General features: G+C 61.8%; 10 protein-coding genes and 1 non-coding gene across 11 annotated transcripts; 7 read left to right on the plus strand and 4 right to left on the minus strand.

Moving 5' to 3' along the window:
- Positions 1-40: 40 nt before the first annotated feature.
- On the minus strand, positions 41-643 carry PLICBS_010187 (uncharacterized protein; the record flags this gene model as incomplete). Its single annotated transcript, XM_018326713.1, has 1 exon — positions 41-643. The coding sequence occupies one exon, from the start codon at positions 641-643 to the stop codon at positions 41-43; it is 603 nt and encodes a 200-aa protein (XP_018175033.1).
- Positions 644-1,996: 1,353 nt separating this feature from the next.
- Positions 1,997-4,547, plus strand: PLICBS_010188 (uncharacterized protein; the record flags this gene model as incomplete). The annotated part of the gene is made up of 6 exons (XM_065601881.1): positions 1,997-2,005; positions 2,324-2,480; positions 2,628-3,229; positions 3,297-3,972; positions 4,044-4,239; positions 4,295-4,547. The coding sequence occupies 6 exons, from the start codon at positions 1,997-1,999 to the stop codon at positions 4,545-4,547; spliced, it is 1,893 nt and encodes a 630-aa protein (XP_065457953.1).
- An 86-nt stretch (positions 4,548-4,633) lies between these two features.
- PLICBS_010189 (uncharacterized protein) lies at positions 4,634-5,987 on the minus strand (the record flags this gene model as incomplete). The annotated part of the gene is made up of 2 exons (XM_065601882.1): positions 4,634-4,843; positions 4,908-5,987. The coding sequence occupies 2 exons, from the start codon at positions 5,985-5,987 to the stop codon at positions 4,634-4,636; spliced, it is 1,290 nt and encodes a 429-aa protein (XP_065457954.1).
- A 938-nt stretch (positions 5,988-6,925) lies between these two features.
- On the plus strand, positions 6,926-7,486 carry PLICBS_010190 (uncharacterized protein; the record flags this gene model as incomplete). Its single annotated transcript, XM_018326710.1, has 1 exon — positions 6,926-7,486. The coding sequence occupies one exon, from the start codon at positions 6,926-6,928 to the stop codon at positions 7,484-7,486; it is 561 nt and encodes a 186-aa protein (XP_018175030.1).
- Positions 7,487-7,594: 108 nt separating this feature from the next.
- On the minus strand, positions 7,595-9,499 carry PLICBS_010191 (uncharacterized protein; the record flags this gene model as incomplete). The annotated part of the gene is made up of 1 exon (XM_018326709.2): positions 7,595-9,499. The coding sequence occupies one exon, from the start codon at positions 9,497-9,499 to the stop codon at positions 7,595-7,597; it is 1,905 nt and encodes a 634-aa protein (XP_018175029.1).
- A 622-nt stretch (positions 9,500-10,121) lies between these two features.
- On the plus strand, positions 10,122-10,202 carry PLICBS_010192. Its single transcript has one exon. It is a non-coding gene; the product is annotated as a tRNA-Ser (tRNA).
- A 1,123-nt stretch (positions 10,203-11,325) lies between these two features.
- Positions 11,326-13,054, plus strand: PLICBS_010193 (uncharacterized protein; the record flags this gene model as incomplete). The annotated part of the gene is made up of 3 exons (XM_018326708.1): positions 11,326-11,889; positions 11,940-12,076; positions 12,130-13,054. The coding sequence occupies 3 exons, from the start codon at positions 11,326-11,328 to the stop codon at positions 13,052-13,054; spliced, it is 1,626 nt and encodes a 541-aa protein (XP_018175028.1).
- A 329-nt stretch (positions 13,055-13,383) lies between these two features.
- PLICBS_010194 (uncharacterized protein) lies at positions 13,384-14,007 on the plus strand (the record flags this gene model as incomplete). Its single annotated transcript, XM_018326707.1, has 1 exon — positions 13,384-14,007. One exon carries the CDS (start codon positions 13,384-13,386, stop codon positions 14,005-14,007), a length of 624 nt encoding a protein of 207 aa, XP_018175027.1.
- Positions 14,008-14,160: 153 nt separating this feature from the next.
- Positions 14,161-14,898, minus strand: PLICBS_010195 (uncharacterized protein; the record flags this gene model as incomplete). Its single annotated transcript, XM_018326706.1, has 1 exon — positions 14,161-14,898. One exon carries the CDS (start codon positions 14,896-14,898, stop codon positions 14,161-14,163), a length of 738 nt encoding a protein of 245 aa, XP_018175026.1.
- A 1,038-nt stretch (positions 14,899-15,936) lies between these two features.
- PLICBS_010196 (uncharacterized protein) lies at positions 15,937-16,638 on the plus strand (the record flags this gene model as incomplete). Its single annotated transcript, XM_018326705.1, has 2 exons — positions 15,937-16,356; positions 16,423-16,638. 2 exons carry the CDS (start codon positions 15,937-15,939, stop codon positions 16,636-16,638), a joined length of 636 nt encoding a protein of 211 aa, XP_018175025.1.
- Positions 16,639-17,676: 1,038 nt separating this feature from the next.
- PLICBS_010197 (uncharacterized protein) lies at positions 17,677-19,515 on the plus strand (the record flags this gene model as incomplete). Its single annotated transcript, XM_018326704.2, has 1 exon — positions 17,677-19,515. One exon carries the CDS (start codon positions 17,677-17,679, stop codon positions 19,513-19,515), a length of 1,839 nt encoding a protein of 612 aa, XP_018175024.2.
- Between the last annotated feature and the right edge of the window lie 515 nt (positions 19,516-20,030).

Genomic DNA, 20,030 nt, shown 5'->3' on the forward strand with positions numbered 1-20,030 from the left:
TTATTAGAGACGGATCATGATGGAATCCGGGGCGACGCGGCTAATAACATCCCCCGACGTGGGGATAGTCGAACCGTCGCTCCCCCGGGTTCTCCTCCTCCAAGCAGTCGAGGTACTGCACCACTTTGCTGTCCGTCAGCGCCCGCATGTCAAACGCCTGCCCAGCATCGACAGAGTGCCCATTGACGCTCAAGTAGTTCCCAAACTCAGGATGCCCGCCCTCCCGCTTCACCCTCCACACCTTGGTCTTCGAGCCCTTTTCGTATCCAGGCACGCCCAGCTCGCCCAGGTCCACTTCCACGGCGCCCTCCGAGTCGCCCATGAAGATGAAGCAGCGCATCGCGCACGTCTTGCAATAGAAGAAGTGCAGGCGCCTGTCGGCGCACAGGTAGTCGCCCAGCGCGGCGAATGGGTCCTCGGGCGCGAGCAGCAGGAAGTCGTCGGCGGGCGAGGCCGGGCGGATGTGGAAGAAGCCCGCCTTGTGGCAGACGGTGCAGTTGCAGCGGTAGAAGCGCTGGTCGGACCGGGGGCTGGGCTCGCCGCCGGGGTACGGGTGCGGGAGGGTGAGGAAGAGGATGTACTTGGTCGCGCCGCAGTGGCAGGAGCCCTTGAGGGGCGTCCTGGTGGGCTGCTGTGAGGCCATGGTGTTGACGCAGGTTAAGTGACTTGAAGGGTTGTTGGCAGTGTGTTAATGCTGTCTAATGCCCGTCTTGATTTGACGTGTCGGTGTCGTCGTTGGAGAGTTCTAGCTCTTGGGCACCAGGATCGGGCCTGAAGCTGACTACCCATCTTGTTATATACTTGTCTTCTCACGGTAAGACCCCAGTCAAGCCGCTCAATTAAAGCATGGTCACTGCATCTCGTGTGTGAATGAGGAAGCTGGCAAGGCGTGTGAGTCTTCACGCCTTTTGAGCGACAGCCCGGCGCCCACGCAGTCCAATCAAGCCAGCGCCCGTAAAAGCTGGGGGATCAGCGGAGCCGTTGAGTAATTGGCACCCGCTAATTGGGCCGGCATTCGGCGCTCGTTTCTCGCCTCTGATGCTGATGCCTCGCCCGCTGCTTGATCTGCTTCGCTGTGCTGTGGTATCAAGGCAAGGTGATCTCTGCTTAGCAGGAGAGGGTCCCTGCGCTCCAGCACCTGCGTGGAGGGGCGCCGGGGGCAATCGTCAGTGTCTTCAGTGATGAAGAAAGAGAGAGTGGTGGTGGTGGCGGCGATGGCGGCGGCGGCGGGCCCTCGGGGGGCGTTCAAGGTTTCCCCAAAGGCCTCCAACAACGGCAAACGTCAGGCACGAAACGGGCAAAGATGGCATTGAATTGCGGGGTATCGCAGCGCCCCGGAGCCAAAAGGTCCTCCAACCCGCGAGCAAGCCAACAGGGCTGACTCGACAACTGGCGTTGGGGTCTGGTCCCCCCAGGCCAGCCACAATCCATCCCCACGTCCGCAGATTTCTGGCTTCGCAGATCTCACTCATCAGCTCTCTGCGTTCCGTCACACGAACCGGAGTCTGAGAGACCGGAGAAACCCTCGAGACCGGACACGGACAGGCGACGGACCCCCATTGCGCGACCATCGGAGTTACTTGATCACATTGCCGGCAAGGGTTGACGCGACCCCGGGTTGCATTCGCATTGCTCGCCCGCGGCGTCTCGCTGCGACCCGGCCACGCGCCCGCCCGGCCGCCCGGATCTTTTTGGCCTGCTGCTGCTGCTGCTGCTGCTCTCTTTGGGGCTAGAGCCGCCGAGCATCGCCCTTCTCATCACCCTCTCCTTCTCTCACTCCTCTCTCCGCCGTCTAAGCTCACCAAGACTACGTCGCGCGCGAGACGCTTCCCGACAGCGGCGACGCCTGCCTCACGGCCATCCCACCTCGTCCCGGCGATCTGGAACCTGGGTGATCCGTCCGTTCGTACCGTCACTTTCGTCGGCTCCTCACGCGCGCGAGGCCCGCTGAGGGGGGCGCTGCCTGCTGGCCCCAAATGCCGGCAGTCAAGCAACCATGCCTCCAGTGCAAAGGTATCTGTTCCCCCATTCCCCCAGACTCCATCGCGATTCCCAGCCAGCCAGTCGTCAGTACCGAAATGCTAACCCCCCGGCAGAGAAACACGTGAAATGTGAGTGGTAATTGCAGCGTTTTCGTTGGGCCCTTGCTTTCTGTCCGTCATGCTCGGCATCTGGCGCGCGCCCGCATTTCGGTCGCCGCCTCCACATTTAGAGGGTTCATCAATAGCCGAGAGCCTCTGGAGTCTGCACATCTCCGCATAGAGGCGAAACCTCCACAGTTGAGAGTCGAGAGTCGAGACTGGGAGCCAGACTTGCTAACGAGGGCAACAACGCAGGTGACGAGGAGCGCCCGCGGTGCCGCCGCTGCCAGTCCAAGCAGCTGCCCTGCTCCCGGCCTACCAAGCAGACTGTCTTCAAGCACGGCTCCGTCGCGAGCTTCTCCAAGGACCAGAAATGGGTCAACAGCGCGGCCCGGCACTGTAGGTCACTCGGCTCCCCCTCTTCTTCCCTTCTGTCCGACTCCCTTTCTACGGCTGTGAGATGGTCCGCGGAGAGATGAAATGTTGCAGATTCTGCAACTTCGTGGGAGTGAAGAGCATGAGCTGACGGGCGCACAACCGCATCAGTCCGATTCCACCCCCGGGGCGGCGCCGCCGAGCGAGGCAGCGGCCCGGACAGCAGCCCGGACGCGACGATGCCGCCGCTGCGCACCGCGTCGCTGACCTCGTCGTCGCAAATCACCGACGCGGGACACGGCGCATACGCGGAGATACCGCCGCCGCAGGACGCGCGCTCCAGCCACGGCTCGCCGGGCCACTCGTCGCCGCCGCACTCCCACTCGCCCATGGACACGGACTACTCCCGTCCAACGACGACGACGTACGACGGCGCGTCCAGGGTTCTCCCCAGCCTGACGCACTCCGAGAGCTTCCACACCGATTCGGGGCCCGACTACACGCCGAGTCTGCCGCCAACGATTCCGTCCATCTCGTACCTCACGTCGTCTGCGAGCCACTTCTCGCCGCGGTTACATGACAGGACGGCGGCGGTGGGGGGCCATGCCGTGTCGCCGCCGCCGCCGTTGTATAACCCCGAGTCTCCCAGGGTTGTTCCTGCGTCGAGCGTGCCCGTCTCGCAGCCGCATGCTGGCTCACATAGGCAGTTTCCGCTGCAGGATGTTCAAGAGGCGTGTCTGTTGCGATACTTTATCGAGGAGATATCACATTGGGTAAGTCTCTGCTTGTCTCGTGCATGCAGCAACTATGAGCAAGTCTACTGACGCTCCCGTCCTTCAGTTCGACCTCTGCGACGAGGACCGCCACTTCCAGCTCGTCGTGCCCGTCCTCGCGCGGCAGCACCCGCACCTCCTCGACGCCATCTTCGCCGTCGCCGCGCGGCACCTCAGCCGCCTGCCGCAGTACAAGACGGGCCCGCGCGGCGCCATCCTCTACCACGGGCAGGCCCTGCCGCACCTCGACGAGCACGCCGCCGTCGAGTACATGCTGCGCTGCATCCCCGCGCTGCGGCAGTTTGACGACGCGCGCGCCGCCGACGCCGACTACCGCGACAGCATCATCGCCACGGCCGTCATCCTGCGCCAGCTCGAGGAGATTGACCACGAGGCTGACGATGGTGGTGCAAGCGGCGGCGGTGACGGCGGCGGCGGCGGCGGCGCGCGCGAGCACCAGCAGCGGCAGCAGAGGCAGCGGCCCGTCAACTTCCTGGCCATCATCGACGCCGTGCTGCGGAGCCTGCCGTCGCGCGACGCCTTTCGCCAGCGCAGCGTCATGCAGGCCGCGTACTGGATGGCGCTGCGGCAGGAAATCTTCAACTCGTTTACGCGCCGCGAGGCGCCGCAGCTCATGCTGCCGGCCGAGTTCTGGCACAGCGCGTCGCGCGCCAACAAGGTGGTGATGCACCTCGTGCAGTGCGCCAAGTGGCACTGGGGCGACGGCTCGGACCACGAGTGGAGTGCGTTCTCCTCTTCATCCTATCCTTGGACAATAAGGGACCGAAAGACGCGTCGCTAACAAACGGAACAGTGCGGTTGATGAAGCAGCAGGAGCTGCTCGAGCACGACATCCTGCCCGCGTTCCAGCCCCTATATCAAAAGTCGGCCGACAAGACCAAGGGCGAAATCTTCCCCACCATCTGGTACGGGAGCAACATCGAGGTGACGAGCGTGCAGCTCGGGCTCATAGCCAAGTCGGTCCTCGTAGCCGAGAACCCCTTCCTCAAGTATGCCTCGTTCTCACCCACCATGTCGCCCAAGAAATGTGACTGACAGGCACAGAGCGCAGTCGGCATCGCGGGCGAGCTGGCGCAAGGTGGAAAACGAGGTCCGGCTGCTCCTCCTCGAGCTCTGCGGCATCGCGCTCTGCAACCCGGCGTCGCCTCCCGCGCTGGTGCAGGCGGCGCTGGGCATCGGCATGTACGCCGACTTCTTCACCGACCAGTACGAGAGGCAGGCCATCCGCGGCGTGGTGGAGCGGTATCGCGACACCCACGCCTGGCCGGTGCAGCGGCTGCTCGAGATGTTTCAGTGAACTCGCATCATGTCCGTCGAGGTCTTTGCATCTGATGTTGGGCGTGAGGCCATTGGTCCATGACCCTGAACGATAGTCGACCGCATTCACCCAGTCCCATTAGCACTGTCGACGCTGGGCCGCTTCCACACCTTCTGGTGTCCCAAAAGTGTGCCAAGAAAAACCCCCTTGAGCGTAAAGGCCGCGCAGGCTAGCCATATGATGACGAGCATAATAGCCAGGACCGTGGACCAGACGCGAAAGGCGGGCGAGTCGAGCAGCTTCCCCAGCTGCACAGCGGCGTTTGTATAAACCCCCTACATTCACCCAGTTAGCGTCTTCACACACGCAACCCAACCACACGAGACGGGGCGTATCTACCCAGGGAAAGACAATGGCCCATACGGATACGGCAAACTGCATGGGCGGCTTGCTGCGGAAGTGGTTCACAAAAGAGCGCCCGATGCTCACCACGGCAAACGTCCACCAAAACGTCCCTTGCCCCCAGAGCGTCAGACCGACCAGCATGCTCGCGTAGCCGAGCGGCCGCATGGCGTCGTCGGTCAGGAGCACCCTCTCCGTCTGTCCCGGCTGGGCGGCCCCCAACTTGCCATTCAGCGACAGCAGCGCGGCGCCGAGCGCCTGCAGACCGAAGCTTGTCTGCCCCCACGGCCCGCACGAGACCATCTCGGAAAAGACTTGCGCGCCGACGAGCGGCTCGGCGCCCGTCTCGGTCTCCCACGGCGACAGGACGCGGGCGATGAAGAGGATGTCGAGGGCTATGGCCAGGGGCAGCCCGAGGCCGACCTCGAGGTACGCGACGATGATCATAGGCACCTTTTCGGCCGGTGTGAGGAAGGGCCCGGACGCGGTGGCGGCGCAGAGCGTGCCGGCGCCCGCCGCCGAAGTGAGGGCCGCAATGAGCGGCAGCTGGGTGCTCGGCGTGAGGCAATTGATGAAGCCGCCCTCCGCATGGATCGAGTGCACAAAGATGAGCGGGATAAACAGGCACGCCGCGACAGCCAGCCCACAGTTCACCCACCACAGCACGTAAACAACCACGGCCCAGGACCGCCCGCCCCACGGCCCGGGTACGACCACCAGGGCCAGCATCTGCACAATCGACATGAAGGCGACGCTGACGCTCGCGAGGCACGCCGCCTCGGAGGTGTCGGACGCGACGGCCCGGAGGGCCGCCCGGGGCGAGGGGCGCGCGGCGGCGAGGCGGCACAGGTACAGGGCGCAGGTGGCGGCGAGGAGCGCAATGGCCGCGACCCAGAAGATGACGGAGATGGTGTCGAGCCCGCGGAAGCGGTAGTCGAGCTGGTGCAGCACGAGGGCGACGCTGCCGGTGCCCTGCGGGATGAGGAACCACGGCGAGTGGAAGCTGCTCAGGGCGAGGCGCGCGTGCGAGGGCCGGCCGGCGACGCCGCGGGCGTGACGGCCTTCCGGGGAGCCCATATCAAGGCCGTTGAAATGAGCAGAGAAGGCGAGGATTGGGCATCACCGGGCGAGACAATGGTTGAGGGGATTTGCACGTGTAAGCTGAAGAGATGATTCGGCGGTGGTTGCCGTGGTGGTGAAGTAAAGGATGATGACGTCGAGGCAGACGGCTAAACTCAAGACGGAGCTTGTCAACCACGCCATTGGGACGCGGGAAATCGGCACGCATCGCTCCCCCCCACAAGTCCAAGTGTCAAACCTGTCAAAAGTCAATTGACTTTTACCTGTCATAACTGTCAATATCTGAACCCAGAAATGCGCCGTCAGTGAAGCGAAGCGTCCGATGCAACGAGCTGCAGCAGACATGCATCGCCGCAGGGTAGCCAGCATAGCCTTTCCCAATTGAGGCATCCGTCCCAAAATGGAAGTGGGCGCTAAAACACCATGGTCAGCTCGTTCACGATGACCGTGAATCTGGCGTCTACGTGCTTGTTTTCATACCGCTTTGGGCGTGGCCATCAGTTTCATCTGCACTCTCTCCTGGCCCTCAAAGATTTTCTGCTGTGAGGTGTTCTACCTTTGACGTTTTCTTCTGTCCCAGTGCTTGACTTTTGATGCCACCGGCCTGGGGCATCTCATCCAGAGTCCTGCGCGTTCATCTCGGCGCACGCGTCGCGACGTTCGTCTCGAGGCTCAGCGTCGCCAACATGCCGAGACGGAGTACTCGCCTCTCGGTTAAGGCCGCGGCCGTTGAAGCTATAAAGCCCTCGCCAGCGCCGCCGACGACCACCAAGGCCAAAGCGAAACCCAGGAACTCGCGAGCCTCAACCTCTGCGTCTGCGTCTGCGTCCACCTCCGCCTCCACATCAACACCAGCGGCAGAGACGCCCTCAGCAGCCGCAACAACAACCACATCATCATCATCATCATCATCATCCACAACCTCCCCCCAAATCATGACCTTCCCCGACGCCCCCTCCTTCACCACCTGGCTCTCCCTCCACGGGCCCTCCACCCCCTCCGGCATCCTCCTCCGCATCGCCAAGAAATCCGCCCCCTTCCCCTCCATCACCTACGCCTCGGCCGTCGACGCCGCCCTCTGCCACGGCTGGATCGACGGCCAGCGGCGCGCCCACGACGCCCACTCCTTCCTCCAGCGCTTCACCCCGCGCCGGCCCCGCTCCCTCTGGTCCCGCCGCAACGTCGACCGCGTCGCCGCCCTCGTCGCGGAAGGCCGCATGCAGCCCGCGGGGCAGGCCGAGGTGGACGCCGCCCGCGCGGACGGCCGGTGGGAGCGCGCGTACGCGGGGCCCGGCGCCATGGAGACGCCGAGGGACTTTGAGGACGCGCTGCGGGCGCATGGGCGGGGGGAGGCGTGGAGGGCGTGGGAGTCGCTGGGGAGGTCGAAGCGGTATCCGTTTCTGTGGCGCATCGAGACGGTCAAGCGGGAGGAGACGCGCAGGCGCAAGATTGAAGAGTACGTGCAGCTGCTGGCGGAGGGCAAGACGCTACGATGATGATTGAATGCGTTTCTGAATTGCATCGGCATTTATGCGCCGGGGTATATAATAAATACTGTCTATATCAAACCTGAATACACCATACTCCTGAATAACATCGAGGCGCTACCATCCCTCAGATTCGTCGCCTTCGTCCCCCTCGCCGTCAGACTCGCTGGCCATGCCGTCAATGAGGCCATTGTCGTCCTCGTCTTCGTCTTCTTCATCCTCATCATCCTCGTCGTCCTCATCTTCATCCTCTTCGTCCGAGTCAACCTCACTATCGGACACGGGTATCGGGTGCGCCTCGCGGTGCCGTTGCAGCCGCTCCGCCAGGGTAAGACGCCTCGGCTCCTCTGCTCCCTCTTCCGACGAGCCGTCCGAGTCTTCTTGCGCGGATGACTCCGCCCCGCCGTTTGGCTCCAGCCTGGCGCCAGCACCGTCGTCCGTCTCAGAGTCAGACTCAGCAGCAGCCCGGAAGCTGGAACCAGCACCGTTCACGGGCGGAGCGTTGCCGGTTCTTGCGCGCTTCGCCCGCGGCTCGTCGACTTCGGCGTCGCCCTCGTCATCCGAGTCAACTGCAATCTTGCGCTTCCCCCGTCGGTTTGATGGTGCTTGCTCTGGCTCGTCGACCTCCGCGTCGTCTTCGTCATCCGTGTCCGCCGCAATCTTGCGATTTCCTCGTCTATTGGAAGGGCCTTGCTCGGGCTCGTCGTCATCGTCAGAGTCGGCAACGATATTGCGTCGTGGCGGGCGGTCCAAAGCCGGAGCTCCGTCGACGCTTGCCTCGGGGCTCGAAAAGCGTGCGCCTGCGGCGTCGCTGTCCTCGTCCACAGATGACTCGTCTTCGGAATCATCAAGCTCCTCAATGGGCTCGTCGTCGATGCCCTCGCTCTCGTACTCGTCAATGTCCTCAGACTCGCTATCGTCGTCGCCGCTTTCCTCGTCGTCTGAATCGTCGCTGCCGCTCGGCGTTGCCTCGTACGGCAGGTCCTTTGTGTCGCGAAGCTGCTCGAAGCGTTGCAACGCCGCTTCAAACTCAAAAGTCACCATGGGCCAGGCCTCGACTCCATGTTCCTCGAGCATCCGGCCGATAGACTTTGGCTGGGAGCGCATATGCCGCTTGGGGAGCTGATATTTGGCAAAGTCTGGGTGGTTGTCCACGTCGGGCCAGCACAAGAGGGAGACCATGTCCTCGCCCAGGCCCGGCTCCTTCTCGTGCGTTTCGACGCGGTACCTGTGCACGTAGTCGGAGGCACACCACCGCAAATGCCGGTCGTGCTTGAATATATCGTCATCGGCAGATATATAGAGCCGCTCGACGTTGGGCATGTGGTCGAATGTCCACCTGACCCGGTCCACGGCCGACCTGTCCCGGGAGTCGTCCCAGATGGGGACAGCCGCGTTGACGACCAGGTCGCCGAAGCCAGGCATCAGGGCCTTTTCGCCCGCGCCGTACGACTCGCGGCGGAAGTGATCGATGTCGACGATGTCTTTGCGGCGGTTGAAGGCGACGCGGGCGTCAAAGTCGGCGGTGCCCGAGTCCATGGTGAGGGTATCGGGAAAGGCCTTGAGACCGAGGGCGCGCGACTCTTGATGGACGGCCATCAGGCTGCGCAGGGGCTCGGTCTGCTCCGCGAGACTGATCCACTCCTTGACGGTCCATATGCCACGCGGAGTATCGAGGCCCAAGGCGTCGCGCAAGAGGTGTCTCTCGATCTTGCGGTCACCACCGGGGCCCATCTCGAACTGCAGCACGCGCGGTCGGCCGTCGAGGTCTGAGCAAAAGTGTTGCCATATCTGCGTCCTCAGCTCGGGCGGGAGGTCCATGAAGCGGGTAAAAGACGAGCGAGGGCCGTCAACGGAGCCATCGTCGCTGCTGCTGGTGCTCTCGTCATCGTCGCTCGAGTCTAGCGCCTCATCGTCGATCAGGGGATTGGAGTCGCTCTCAGAGCCCGACTCGTCGTTGTCGCTCTCGCTGTGAGATTCGGTGTCGCTCAGGACCACAGGGCGCTTGGGCGGCCGAGGCATGGTGTTGCGTGTCGATCGCCCGGGCTCGTTGTCGCCCCGAAACGCGCGTGGTGAAGGGGAGACGCGCAGCTGAAAAGTGATTCGGGACCCCACGTTGGTCCGAGCTGGGGTGGGCACTGTGGGTGATGGACCATTGGGCAGGCAGTGGCGGGCAGCACAGGCAACCCTCGAGCCAACTGCCAACACTGACTCAGCAGGCCCCCTCAGCGAGTGCAGTGCTGGAGAGCGCCCTGCACGCCTGGGCGGGTGCTCGGGCAGACTCAGAGGCTCACCTATGCAAGGCTTTGTCGCACGGGGCGGGTTTGCAGGCCTGGATCAGCTCGTTCGTTCAAGCCCAGGCGGCGCAATGTGAAAGCTTCCAGCGCGCCTCACTTGCACTGGACCCCGGCGACCTTGGAACCCGGAGCCTCCAGCTGCTACTGAGCCGCCAAAGCACCTCCAGCTCCGCTGCAACCCTGCCACTGCCACTGCCCCACGCACCACCACCCGCCAGCCCAAACCCTGACCCGCCCCACGACAAGCGCGCCACCAACCCACAGCTCCGCCTGCGATACCTTCATGAATGCATTATCGCCGGCCCTCCTTCACAACAAGCCAATCATCAGGCGACTTGAATCACCCAGGCAGAGTGCCAGAGTGGTTAATGGGTATGACTAGAAATCATATGGCTTCGGCCTCACAGGTTCGAATCCTGTCTCTGTCGATTCATTTCTTTTTTGCCCTTCTCCTCGTTCGGGGTGAATATTGAGTATGTGTTTCTTTTTGTTTTGGCGAGTGGGCGTTGCAGATTTTCACACAGAAGACGGCAGTCTACGCCCGTCTTGCGTGTTCCAGTCAGTGAGCGGACCACCACCGCAACTCGGTAGGCAATGTAGCACAGGTTCCCGGCCGGCGGCTGCTACCGGTGTTGGCGGGTGAATATTACACTGCATGAAATGACGATTCGAGGAACGGTCGGTTGCTATTTCCCCTTCGACTGGGAGTCCAGTCGCCCATTATCATGTCCCAAGCCTCCAGGTTGTCGTCGTGAGAAGAGGACTCTCTTTGATCTTGGGCACTGGTCTCCGGTTGCCTCCGTGGCTGAGCCGGCGTCCACCATCCATCAGCGCAGCTGCGCCTGCGCCCACTGAGGTTACAGCGGCATCTGCGCCACCATCTGACGTCGTACGGCCCTGTAGGGCCCCCTGGTTAGTGGGAATACGCCGTATACGACGGGAGCGAGTGCCGGCCGGCATTGCCGACACAGGCCTCTGGTGTGATGCTGGGCTCATCCTCGACCGCGCCTCAAATGAAATACTCGCCATCTATCCCCGGTCACCTGGGCACAGAGACACCATGTCACCACGTCCATTACCTCGTGTCTGCGATTATCGCTGAGCTGGCCTCTGAGAAACAAGCCCCTTCGTGCCGGCTGTGAACATTGTCTGGTCGACAACCCCAGGTGGCCGTCTCGCAAAACAAGGGCCAGGTCCACCACTAGATCACATACACGAGACACATCAACCATGCCGCCCGGGACTCAACTGCCTTCATCAGATTCTCCACCCAAATCTAAGAGGAGGAGGACTCAGGCGAAGCCCGCGGCGCCACCGTGCCATACGTGTCGCCGCCAAAGGCTGCGTTGCGATGGAGTCAAGCCCGCCTGCGACAAGTGTATCGCGCGGGGCGTTGAATGCCTAGGTTACGGAGCCCAGCCGCTGCTCTGGGTCCAGCCCAAGTCGATCAAGACTGCAGATGAAGCCGCCGGCCAGAAAGGAGATGGCGATGACGCTGGCGGGCGGGTCGAAGTTCACCCAAAGCGACGAGGCCGCCCCAGGCTGGTGTTAATGTCCGGTCTAGAAGACGATAGTCACAACCAGCACGCACTACAGCTTCTACCATCGCAGCAACCACCACAATGGATAGCCGTCCACGGCCCAAACGGCGGGCGCCGTCCCCGAGCAGCTCGGCCAGGCGTCCCCCGGCCCCGTGCCGGCCTCGACCCCATCGACTACAAGAACCACAAGCTCACGCTCGACTGCCTGGACTACTACAACAACTTTGTATGCCCGGACATGGTGCTGCTCGACACGACCGCGAACCCGCTCCGCGTGCCGCTCGAGTTCTGGCGCTACATCCCCGACGTCGTCCTCGACATGCTCGTGTCCACGTCTCTCACGCACCAGCTCATCAGGGCAAAGGCTCATGAAGTCTCAACGATTGGGATGGAAGGGAATAGCCTCGTGCCAATCAAGAGGCATAGGATGAGCGCGCTGCAGGGCCCGTCTGTGCCTGTCATATACAAGTACCATCAGCGGACGCTGATGGCGGTGAATCAGGAGCTCAGTAAGACAGAGTCGCGGTATGGGGACTTGGCGCTCGGTATCATCATAACGCTCATGCGTGTAGAGGTGAGCCTATCCCGTTGGCTGACTTGATAGACATGCGCTGATATGGCCAGATACAACAATCTGCGTTTGGCGCCTGGCCGGCGCACCTGGAAGCAGCCCGGGCCATCATCGCGCAGCGCGGAGGATTCAACCGGCTGGCGACGATGGAAGACGTCTACGTTGGCGAGGGTCTGGTCAACTTTATGCTGTGCGTCCAACCCCCTTACATGCGCGTACTTAATCCCTCGTCTGACGTTTCAGTGTCGACATCATGAACTCGGTCATGACGCCCACGTGGCTGATGGACGAGCGCACAGCCACCCAGACCGAGTATATAGCTCACCTCCACACCATCTACAAGGACGGCAGGGACTCGGACTTTCCCTGCCCGGCGACTCTCCTCGAGGCCATCATCCGTATCAACGATGTCCGGGCGCTGAGCCGCGACGAGGACCAGGACGAAGCCGAGCTCGACCGCGTCTCCGGTCAAATCTTCACCAGCATCGCCTCCTTCAACGCCGCGGACTGGACCAGGACCCACGTCCGCACACTGCTCTCGCCGGGCGTATTGACGACCTCGTCCCCATCCTCGGATGACACAGCAAGGGACAGCTCCGACGAGCAGCTCCACAGCGAGAGCCGCGACGTAGCAGACAAAGGACTCGACGACGCCGTCGCCGCCGTGCACGACATGTGCACAGATCTCACCAAGACGATCCAGTACGCCGTACTGCTCTACTGCCTCCGCACCCTGCACATGGACCGACGGACCTCAAGCGGCATGTCTTCCCCCCAGCTCGCGTCCGTGTGGCTCTCCGACGACATGGCACTGGATGTCGAATCCGCGCACAGGTCCGCCCTCGACATGCTCCTGGCCGCGCTGCATAGGCTATGGGACGTCGAGGCCAAGGGGAAGGACTGGTGCGGGAAGCTGTCGTTCTGGCCGCTGTTCATCGCCGGCATGGAGATGGACCCCGGGCCGGAGACTCAGGCGGAGAGGGATTTTGTCTGCGGTTCGTTGCGGAAGCTGGTGTACTACCTGGGGGACTTGAGCCCCCTGGATGCGGTCTCGGTGCTGCAGCTGATCTGGCGCAGGACGGCGGTGGGGGGCTGCTCGGGGAGGCAGCGGTTCTCGTGGGATGAGAGACTGGTCATGCCTGGCATTCGGGGCCTCTACTTTTTCTGAGGCTCGCGTATTCTGGCTACATATGGCGGGATTGATACATATGGGGGCAGTGGCGACGGATGGGCTTGCAGCACTGACTGCACTGGACTTGGAAAGTACTCTCCTCACAACATGGGGTCGGATCCTCGCCATTCTGAGCCGGTAATCATCCTCGATCACACCTCACATTCATTGCCTCAGGCCTGTCACTCGCCTGTCCCCTTTGCCATCTTAGCCCTCAAACCCTGTTGGCATAGTCGCTACCGCGATTCCGGTCAATGGCTGATCGCACCCTCGGACGGCAAGCCACACGCGACGCGACAACCTGCAACCTAGAAGCACCCCCTACAATGGTCTCATCCCTCCTCGACGCACCTCATCTGATCCTCAACATATACCTAGGCGAAGGCGGCTTCCGAGTGACAGACTCATCCGGCTCCATCGGGTTCTACCAGGAACAATGGGACAAGGACCTCATCCACAGCCCACAACTCACCGTCCACTCCATCTGTACCGACAGCGACGCGAAGGGCAAGTCCTCAGAGCTGGTGCCCGTCGCCAGGGTATCGTGGATGCAGCCACTCAACTCAATCATCACGACGTACAACCTCCGCACCCGGAGGCGCCTACACATGTACCGCGAGGTGCCCTTCTCCATCTGCCACACCGTCCAGGGTCCCTTCACGACCTGGCAGTGGAAGCGGCTGGAAAAGTGCTCTCCACACCTGCGGCTCGTGGACTCATGCGGCGAGAAAATGATGGCGGCGTTGGTATACTGCAAGCCGCGCGATCGCAGGTACAGGGCGGGCCATCTGGCGACGTTGAAGATTGGGGCGTCCACGCCGGCGGATGCGATTGATGACATTGTCGTCACGGCGCTGGCGAAGCTCACGTACCAGCGGATCCATTGGTACTATTCGATCAACAAGACGAAGCCGAGGATTGCGCAGATTGCCGGGGCGGTAGCGGTTTGAAGCGGGTACCAGTTTCTCATGGACGCGAGAACGGGGAAGGAGAACGACTGTATCATTGTTGGGGGTATCTCTAAATCAGCATCATAAATCCTACCACATCCGCTTCCCTTCTTCCGCCGCAGCCCATTGCACATAGAATGTCTCCGTGGCGGCTCACCGACCGGAACAGTACAAGGTCAACAGCGCCATTAACAGGATGGTGTCGAACTGGCCTCCATAGTTGACGTTGATCTGGAGCACGCCGCAGCGGCCTCTCTTCGTGCTGGTCGTGAAGACGGCCAGCACAGGGGCCGTCTTGCCCTCGTGCGCTTCTCCAGCCGAGTCTGGTCGTCCTCCAGCGTCGGGGGCGCTGTCTGCCGTGAGGTGCTCGACGAGTTTCCAATTGCGCGTGCTGAGAGGGGCAATGTTCATCCCGTCAACGGCAACGGCGTGCGTCCGTTTCCAGACAAACGTTCTCCTATGGACGCTTCGCCCCCGATCCTCGTAAACGCCGTCGCCCTCGTCGCCAGAAGGCAAAATCATGGACCAGCTATGCCTCGAGCCATTGGACGTGTCCATACGTAGCTCTTCCCAGACCATGTCGCCGCCAATGTGACTCTTGGCCCCTTCCACTGACGCCAACGGCTCCGGCGACTGAGAAGCAAGGCCAAGCTTGAAGTGCTTGCTAAAGGATGGGAGGTGCGACACGGCGATAACGGGCGTGGACGAGGACGCTTCAGGCCCTGCGTGCAGGGATACAAAGGGGACGGTGCGGGAGTTGGCGACGAGAGCAATTGGGGCGTAGAGGCCGCTGTCGAGGGGAGATGAAGACGTCGCCGGTGTCTGGGTTGTGGGAGCGATGCGAAAGTGCTGCTTGAAGAGCGACTTGTCGATGTTGTAAGTGCGAGCCATGGCGGGCGAACACAGAGGCGGAATGGTTGCGCCTGCTCGGAGGTGGATGTCGACGAAGTCCAAGGCCGATGAGGGGAATGTAAAGAATCGGTTACTGCTTTAATCTCGGCGCGCCATCGTGAACATGCTCTAACATCAGAGGCCGGATCTTTGCAATCCGGGCTCTGCTCTTATATCACCAATCGCCTGCGGGTGAAAAGCCATGATCCAGGACCTGAGCGACTGCCTGGCATGTGGCTGACGACCTGGTGACGCTCCAGGTGTCGCGAGCCGTAGAGCGACGAAATACGATGGACGCGAGGGATCGCGGCCTGGCAGCTCCAATCAAAGCACCGTCTGGAACACAGCTTGGCGCCACCAGCTGCTGGACAGCGAATGGACATGGGGCTCGCATATTGGCAAGGCTCTCTGGTCTCTGGAACTCCTCGTATGTCTTGTGTAATTCACTGTCTCCAACTGTCTGTAGATGTCGATGCTCCATGCTTGTGATGTCGATGATGAAGCTTCATTAACTGAGGGCCAAGCACGGACTGCCGGAGCCAGCCAGGACCCCGAGGGGGCCCCGAGGCATGAAGCACCGACTTGTTGGCTCGTGGCCCGAGCTGCAACGCGATGCTTTACTTCCGGACTGCGTCGGCTCTTGCGGCCCAAATCTCGACGCTCAATGGCTTCGGCTGTCATGATGCACCGACGACTCGACGGGAACTGCAGCCAACGGTGCTGCATTGCTGTCTGTGGCGTCACAGGCGGGCCCAACGCTCGCGTCACCGATGTCAATCAACCACTCGACAGCTCGAATTCGGCGCCCACGACGCAGTCAGTCGCGGCCAACGGCAAAAACGCCGAGTGAAGCATCCGAAACTATCACGAATTGTTGCCGGGCGTTGTCTGTGCTGACAAATTTCATGTGGAGGAGTGAGCAAGTTCAAGGACAAAAGGGCGTTATCCGACCGTCGTAGCGCAACTTCCTCGCCCTCTATTGACGAGCACGTTTGGACCTGCTGGAGATTCGAAAAACATCCCCATATAGCGTGCAAGATGCCGCCGCCAACCAAGTTCGCCGTCCTCCTCTTCCCAGGCTTCCAGGCGCTCGACGTCTTTGGCCCGCTCGATGTACTGAATATGCTGTCGCGTGGGCGGCCATTCGAGTTCTCCGTGGTCGCCGCGCGTCTCGGCCCCGTGCCGACGCGCGCTTCGGACTCGAGGCAGAGCATCGGCCAGCAGATTGTGGCAACGCACACGCTTCAAGACGCTCCTGAAGACATTGAGGTGCTGCTCGTTCCCGGCGGCATGGGCACCCGCAACACAGAGGCGACGCAGCCCGAGGTCGACTTCATACGCGAGAGGTTCCCGCGGCTGCGGTTCCTGCTCACCGTGTGTACCGGCTCCGCGCTGGCGGCCCGGGCGGGCGTGCTCGATGGGAAGCGGGCGACCACGAACAAGGCATCGTTTGACTGGGTGAGTTGTCCTCGCGCATCAGTCTACTCGGCCAGCGACGACGAGCGACACTGACGGCGGCAACAGGTCACGACGAACGGCCCCAAAGTCGAGTGGGTGAGACAGGCGCGGTGGGTCTCGGACGGCAACGTGTGGACGTCGTCGGGCGTCTCGGCGGGCATCGACATGATGTACGGGTTCGTGGCAGCCGAGTTCGGCGAGGAGGTGGCGGCGGCGGTCGCATGGGACTCGGAGTACGAACGGAACACAGACCCGTCCAACGACCCCTTCTCGGGCCGTTAAGGTGACACAGGTAGCAGTAGCCTGTCCGTCGACGCTCGACGAGCTGCTGCTCGTGTCCGGCTTGCCCAAATTAAATTACTTGGCAGCTCTCTGCATGCTGCTCCTGGAGCGATGGTGTCGCTTGTTGGCGAAACTTGCATATCTGGTTCCTTTTTGCGCCCCCATGGCCCCCGCAGGGCGAGCAGCCGTTGCCGAATGAAGCGCGTCGGCGGCCAGCATCGTCCGGGGCTTATTCGCGCGCCGGGTCAGCTGTGCGCACTTTTGTGGTGCCTGGTGGTGCACCTGGCTCGCGTCGAGGAGCCCCGGTGCGCCGTTTCATTCGCTGCTCGTACGACCGAGGGTCAGGTGCGGCTTCTCGGAACCGTGAAACTGCATCGCCGAGTGATTCACTCCTGCCCGTGAGACACGTCAGCGGCACTCGGCCAGGGCCAGGGTCGACGATTTTCGTTTCAGCGGCGGGGGAGGCTCGGAGTGGCCATGTTGAAGGGGGATATGCTTCGAGGCAAGCCGACGAAGGCGCACCTGTACGGCCCGAAGGGCACTGGAGGAACAGGGAGTCGGCAACCGGCAGGAGCAACGAGAGCAACAGGCAAGTGCAGCCGACCGACGCACAGCGGACCCGACCCCCTGCAGCCCGCCTCCACCATCAGATGACAGGCGGGCGGACTGGCGGTAAAGGGTGGAAATGGTGGAAGGAGTGGGGGGCGTGGCTGCCTGCTGGTCGCCTGTTTGGTGCTGGGGGCAGGGACGGCCCGCTGCTGTTACCTGCCTTGCCTGCTTCTGTGCATACTACTCCGGACGCCGTGCTCCGATTGTGTGTATTAATAACAGGGCCCGCCCATCTTATCTGATCCTGCATCATCATGTTGTGGAACGCTGCCGCCTCCTTGCTCCCCGACGCATATTGGGGGCTGTGCGGGCAATAAAAGACGTCTGCGATGACCCGTCCTCGACGTATACCACGAACCTGCGAGTAGCGGCTCGAGCCGCTAGACGACTTTTCCTCGAACGAGTCGATCGATGACAGCCGCCGCGGCCATGTCTTTCTCGGCCGAACAAGCGCCCTTGCTGGGGCCGAGGCTACCGGCATCGGCCGCCTCCTCACAGTCGGACTCTCCGCTTGTCCCGATCCACGACGCGGCGGATGTCGAACACGTTCACACGGATGAACACCGCGCGGGTCGCGGGTCGCCCATCCGCAGTCGGGCGCCTGGCGTTGCGCGCATGGAGCTCATCTCATCGCAGCTCACAACGCTCGAGCGAACGTGGCTCTTTTTCAGCATCTTCCTCGTCGGCTACGCATATGGGCTCGAGAGCCAGGTCCGGTCTGCGTACCAACCATATGCCACATCGAGCTTCTCCTTGCACTCGTACCTATCCACCATCAACGTCTTGCGCAGCGTCATCGCCGTCGCCGTGCAGCCCACCGCTGCCAAGATTGCCGATGTCTTTGGCCGGTTCGAGATCGTCGCCGCCTCGACGGTCTTCTATGTCGTCGGCATGGCCATCGAGTCCACAGCCTCGTCGGTATACACGTTCTGTCTCGGCACAATTATATACCAAGTTGGCTACACCTGCATGGTGCTGTTGCTCGAGGTCCTCGTGGCCGACTTCTCGTCCATGCGGGCGCGCGTCTTTTTCAGCTACATCCCAGCGCTGCCGTTCATCATCAACACTTGGATCAGCGGCAACGTCACTGCTGCGGTGCTGGCTGTTACCACCTGGCGCTGGGGCATCGGCATGTGGTGCATCATTTACCCCGTGTGCTCGATGCCGCTGCTCGTCACTCTCTACCGCATCGACAGGAGGCAGGTCAGCATCGCCAAGAGCGAGAGCCCTCAAGGCTTCCACAGCACGATGCAGTTCCTTGGCCTCAGCAAGGGACGCAGCGGTCTCTTTCACCAACTCGACGTTGTGGGCCTTTGCACGCTGGTGACGGCGTTTAGTCTCATCCTCGCGCCTCTGACCATTGTCGGCGGCACCGTCTCACACTGGCGGAACCCGGCAATCATTACGGCGCTTGTCATCGGCTTCATCCTGGTCCCCGTATTTGTCGTCTGGGAGCGACGAGGTGCCAGGACCCCCCTTGTCCCATTCCACCTGCTCGCCGACCGGGGGGTGTGGGCGGCTTTGGCGGTGCGCAGTCTGCTCAACTTCGCCTGGTACGTCCAGGGCAACTACCTCTACACCGTGCTCATCGTCGCCTTTGACTTTTCCATCGAGACGGCTACGCGCATCTTGTCCTTCTTCTCCTTCTTTAGCGTCGTGAGCGGTGTCATCGTGGGCGTCATCGTGTACCGACTCCGGCGACTCAAGTACATCATTGTCGCGGGGACGTGTCTGTTTATGGTGGCCTTTGGCGTGCTGTACAACTTCCCCGGCGGTGCGACACTCCACTCTCGATCTGGGGTCATCGCCGCCCAGGTCTTGCTGGGCTTGGCGAGTGGACTCTTCGCGTACCCGACGCAGGCGTCGATTCAGGCGTCGGCAACGCGCGATCACGTCGCCATACTCACGGGTCTTTACCTGTCCTTCTACAACGTCGGAAGCGCATTCGGCACATGCCTTGCGGGCGCCATTTGGACGCAGACGCTTTTGCCCGCGCTGACGGAAAACCTTGCATTTCAACCAAACGGCACTCTTGCCAAGGCCATGTATGACTCACCGTTCCCAGTGGTCAAGGAGTATCCTGTGGGAACCGAGATACGCGACGCCATCATCCGCAGTTACGAATACGTGCAGCGGCTGCTGTGCATCGCCGGCCTGTGCCTGTGCGTGCCGATGATTGCGTTTGCGCTGGCGCTGCGGAACCCTCGGCTGTCCACAAAGCAAGTGCAGGAGGAGGCGAGAGAAGCCGAGGACCAAGGCGAGAGGTGACGGGCGAGCATTCCATGCATCTACGAATCGAAATGACCATTCTGCGTGCGAACCTTGGCATTATACTAGCGATGGATTTCTTTTCTGGACGAATCACGCAGCAAGCGGATATCTTTTCATACATTTACACATAGATCATATCGAGCTTGCTTATTCACCGGCACGCCCGTGTCATAATTGAAGTTCAGCGTTGGCGACCAGCTGTGCCGTGCCGTGGTGAAGTTGCAATGGGTGGTATTACCCGATTTGGAACGGATGCTCGCGGGGTTCGTTCCGTCAATGCGACCGACCCGTCCTTTAGGCTCTACGAGGTCGCACGCAATCTTTCTTACAAATCGACAGCCCGAAGTAACATGCATGCAGCCAGGTCGTTTGAGCCAAGCCGCGTTCTCACGTTGACTCACTGCTGTGAGTCTGGCGTGACGTCAATGAACAAGAAGGGCGCGGACGGCATCTCCCGCACAACCCGAATTAAACGGCGTCTCGCCTATTAGAACCCAACCGTCTCGCGTCTC

Source organism: Purpureocillium lilacinum, assembly GCF_023168085.1.
Source record: "Purpureocillium lilacinum CBS 284.36 DNA, scaffold_8, whole genome shotgun sequence".
NCBI classification, from domain to species: Eukaryota; Fungi; Ascomycota; class Sordariomycetes; order Hypocreales; family Ophiocordycipitaceae; genus Purpureocillium; species Purpureocillium lilacinum.